We start from the raw sequence: 4111 nt of genomic DNA on the forward strand, positions 1-4111 counted from the left end.
TTCCTTTCTTTTCGCAACTTTGTGCCATTGTACCTAAGAACATAGAAAAGAAGCGTAATATATAAAATTTCAAGAAAACTAATAAGCAAAGTGTAAGAAATCATTATTAAAATTGGGTGTTTTAGACACCTATCAAATTCCCCCGCACTTGGTCTTTACTAGTCCTCAAGCAAATTAAACTAATCTAATATACAACAACTCCGTGTCGTCGAGGCTACGGTTACTTTTAGCGGAACGTAATAATCCTTTGAACCCCTAGGCGTCCCTAGTGGACGAGTTATAGTCTCTTGAAGGTTTACAAGAGGTGTACCTACAAACCTATACTCCAACTCATAGTTACTTTTGAAAAATAGAGAATAAACACTAAACAAGCTATTTAGTTGGCATCTAATCCCGACTCAGTTAATAAATACCTCACCGTCAAGAAAAAATTCCATCTACTTAGAAAGGCTAGTGTTCATTTTAAATTTTTCAAAAATCTCTAAAAGTCGGAGTTTTGCCTACATCAATTTTTTTTATGAAACCCCTCCCCCCACACTTAAACATGACATTGTCCTCGATGGAAAATGGACTCTAATGTATGATTCAAGACAGGGAATTCCTAATATGATGCAAGCATGATAAAATACAAGAAAACTAAAAATCTAAGAAAAAAAAAAAAAAAAAAAAAAAAAAAAAAGGTAAGAAATACGAAACCAGTGGGTTGCCTCCCACTAAGCGCTTGGTTTAAAGTCGTCAGCCCGACTTACTACTTGCACGCATTTTTAGCCAGCGTCAACCTCCTCAACATCAAAACAGGAATATACATCACTCGGGTACCTCATCGCCTCAAAGATGTTGAAGCGTACGACCTCCCCATCAAATTCCATTGTCAAAGTGCCTTCATAGACATCAATCTTAGTTCTAGAAGTTCTATCTTAGTTCTAGAAGTTCTCATAAACGGTCTACCCAATAGCAAAGGTGTAGACGATGATAAATTTTCATCATTCATATCAAGAACATAGAAGTCCACCGGAAATATAAGCTCATTAACCTGCACCAAAACATCCTCAACAACCCCTTTCGGGTAAACATTAGATCTATCGGCAAGTTCTATAACTACACCGATACTTTTGAGAGGACCAAGATTTAAGGATTCATAAATTGAAGCAGGCGTAACATTAATATACGCACCTAAATCTGGCAAAGCTTTTGTAAACTTTGTCTTACCAATTGTCCAAGGTACAGTGAAACTATCGGGATCTTTTAATTTAGGTGCGAGTTTCTTTAGAAGATACGCTGTAGCGTTTTCCCCCACACTCATTACTTCATTACCTGTTAATTTGTGCTTGTTAGTGCACAATTCCTTCAAAAACTTTGCATAGCGAGGAACTTGCCTTATCGCTTCAAGGAGTGGTATGTTCACTTGGATGTTCTTGAATATCTCATAAATCTCTTTGTATAGCGTCTCCTTCTTTGACTTTGCAAACCTATTAGGAAAAGGTGGAGTGACATTAGTAGAAACAAGAGGTTTAGAGCGAGATTTCATTACCAAATCAGCCTTGTTAGGGACTGTTTCATCCTCTTGTTGCTCTAAAATAGATTTATGGTGCTCCGATGAAGTTGCCGGTTGCTTAACTTGCTTCCCACTTCTTAACTCAATAGCATTGACGTTCTCCTTATGGTTCAACGGTTGCGAAGGAAGCTTTCCAGATCCTTGTCCTTTGAGTAAATTTATATCATTAGCCAATTGACTAACTTGGTTTTGCAAATCTCTCATAGCCATCTCGTATTTCGGCTGGAATTGGTTGAACCCTTGCATTCAATTCGAAATCTCTTGCATCCCTTGCATCATAAGAGTGAATTTCTCATCCACATTCGTGCCTTGAGTTTCGTGATGTGGTCTTTGCATGAATTGGTAGCCACCTTGTTGATTGAAAGTAGGATTTGTTGTACCTTGCTTGTTGGTGTAGCTGAAATTTGGATGATCTCGCCAACCCGGATTGTATGTGTTGGAGTAGGGATCATATCTCGGCCTTTGCTGATTTTGGAACATAGCATTTGCGTGCTCCATATCGCCTTCATACGATGGAACAATTACTGCAAAAATTTGTTTCATCATCCTCTCCATATTACACATCCTTTGTTTCATATGAGAAGCTTCACCAACCTCATTAACCTTCTTGACAAGTGTTTCTGCTCGGGAGGAAAATTGCTGCGAATTGGATGTCATATTCTCAAATAAAGCTCTTGCTTGTGCGGGTGTCTTGTCAACTAAAGATCCACCACTTGCGACATCAATCATTGTCCTATCATTTAATAAGAGTCCTTCATAGAAATATTGGATGATAAGTTGCTTCGTGATTTGGTGATGTGGACAACTTTGACATAATCTCTTGTATCGCTTCCAATACTCATACAAAGTCTCACCTGCCATTTGCACAATGCCACATATCTCTTTTCTAATTGTTGCTACCTTGGATGCAGGAAAGTACTTCTCAAGAAAGAGTTTCTTCATACCGATCCATGTAGTAATACTTCCTGCTGCGAGACTGTAAAACCACTCCTTGGCCGTATCCAAAAGAGAAAATGGGAATGCTCTAAGCACAGCGTTATCGGTTTCAACTCCCTTTGGTTCCACACTTACAAGCACCATGTGAAATTCTTGGAGATGACGGTTTGGATCTTCCCCTGCTAAACCATGGAACTTGGACAATGAGTTGAGCAAAGTTGGTTTCAACTCAATTTCTTCGTCCAATTGAATACACAAGGGTTGAGTGTTGCCATAACTACTTGTTCTTCCTCTACGTCCGAATCTGCAAATTCGCTTGATGTTGAGGGAGGAAGCGGAGTGTTAACCGCTCGAAATAAGTCCTTTAGTTGAGTGCCGGATCGAAGACGTATACCAATTGGACTTGGTATGTCTTCCTTAAGCATTCACAAAAGGAATAGCACCTGAAAATAAGATTCTCAAATATTGTATTAGTAATCTAAAAGTGAAACTAAAAGCAAAAAGAATAACTAAAAAGAAAAATTACAACTTAATACTACCACTGCCTCCCCGGCGGCTGCACCAATTTTGATGTGGTTGTCAACCTATCAATAATAATTCTCTTATGCTACACAATTCTATAAAGAAGTAGTGAGCAAGTCGAGTTCGTATCCACAGGGAGGTGTGAGTTTTAAGTTATTATGTAAGACAAATTGATGTTGTTGAAAGACACAAATTCTGAAAATTGCAAAGATTGTAATTCAAATTATGAGATGAGATTGACTAGAGATTCATTCGCCACTACCAAACAAGATATTATTAATCATACAAGTTATACTTTCAATAAGTTTCAATTGTTAACAACTTTTAGACAACTTATAAGCTCAACTAATCTTCGGATTCCTTAAATCACCGCATAGAATAAGTTCTCTAGCGGATTCTAATCAAATGAACCACCTAAAATAAGCTCTCTAAGTGTAATTCAATCAATTGATAAATTTGTGAATCAAGTTGCTCCTAGCCACATGTTCGTAAGCTCGACACGTTAACCTAGGGTTATCTTTTACACACTATTGCATACAAAATCCCTTTGCGACAAATAGTGCACCGCTACTTATGTAAAGATCACTCTAACAATTACGGATGAAAGTTCTCTATACTAGCATTAGAGTTGCATACAAAATACCTAATTGCGCACTTAGATAGCAAGCATACATCTCATGGTCATATAAACGGTAAAAGATAATCAACAAAAGAATTTATCGAAAGAATAACTTGCAAGACTTGATTAATAAAACATGTTCGGAGTTTTGAAATCCTCCCCGACCAATATAAAAATTAGTTGCTCGTAGTTTTTGTTCAAGCACAAAGGTATATTCAAAGTAAATAAGGTTCAGGGCTAAAGCAAACTCTGCAGCAACTGCGAAGACAGGTTCAGGTGCTGGTTTTGTGTAGCTTCTTCTCTCAGGAATCTCTGCGAACAATCTGCAAGTACAAACTGGTGATTACGAGGTAGCTTTTCTCTGTGTTTCTACGCCTCCTTATATAGCTCTTCTGCCCTGTAATGTCGTGACCTCATCAACACCCCACTTCCCTCATTCAATACAAACCCTACAGACTTCTAAATCTCAGCCGTTCATC

General features: G+C 38.0%; 2 protein-coding genes across 2 annotated transcripts; both read right to left on the reverse strand.

Annotated features, from left to right (window-relative positions):
* Positions 1–871: 871 nt before the first annotated feature.
* Positions 872–1765, reverse strand: LOC113278973. Its single transcript, XM_026527690.1, has 2 exons — positions 1103–1765; positions 872–1033 (listed from the first exon to the last, which is right to left on the reverse strand). The coding sequence occupies exons 1-2, from the start codon at positions 1763–1765 to the stop codon at positions 872–874; spliced, it is 825 nt and encodes a 274-aa protein (XP_026383475.1).
* A 36-nt stretch (positions 1766–1801) lies between these two features.
* Positions 1802–2635, reverse strand: LOC113278974. Its single transcript, XM_026527691.1, has one exon. It carries the CDS (start codon positions 2633–2635, stop codon positions 1802–1804), a length of 834 nt encoding a protein of 277 aa, XP_026383476.1.
* Positions 2636–4111: the final 1476 nt, after the last annotated feature.

This window comes from Papaver somniferum, chromosome 5, assembly GCF_003573695.1.
Source record: "Papaver somniferum cultivar HN1 chromosome 5, ASM357369v1, whole genome shotgun sequence".
Classification (NCBI taxonomy): Eukaryota; Viridiplantae; Streptophyta; class Magnoliopsida; order Ranunculales; family Papaveraceae; genus Papaver; species Papaver somniferum.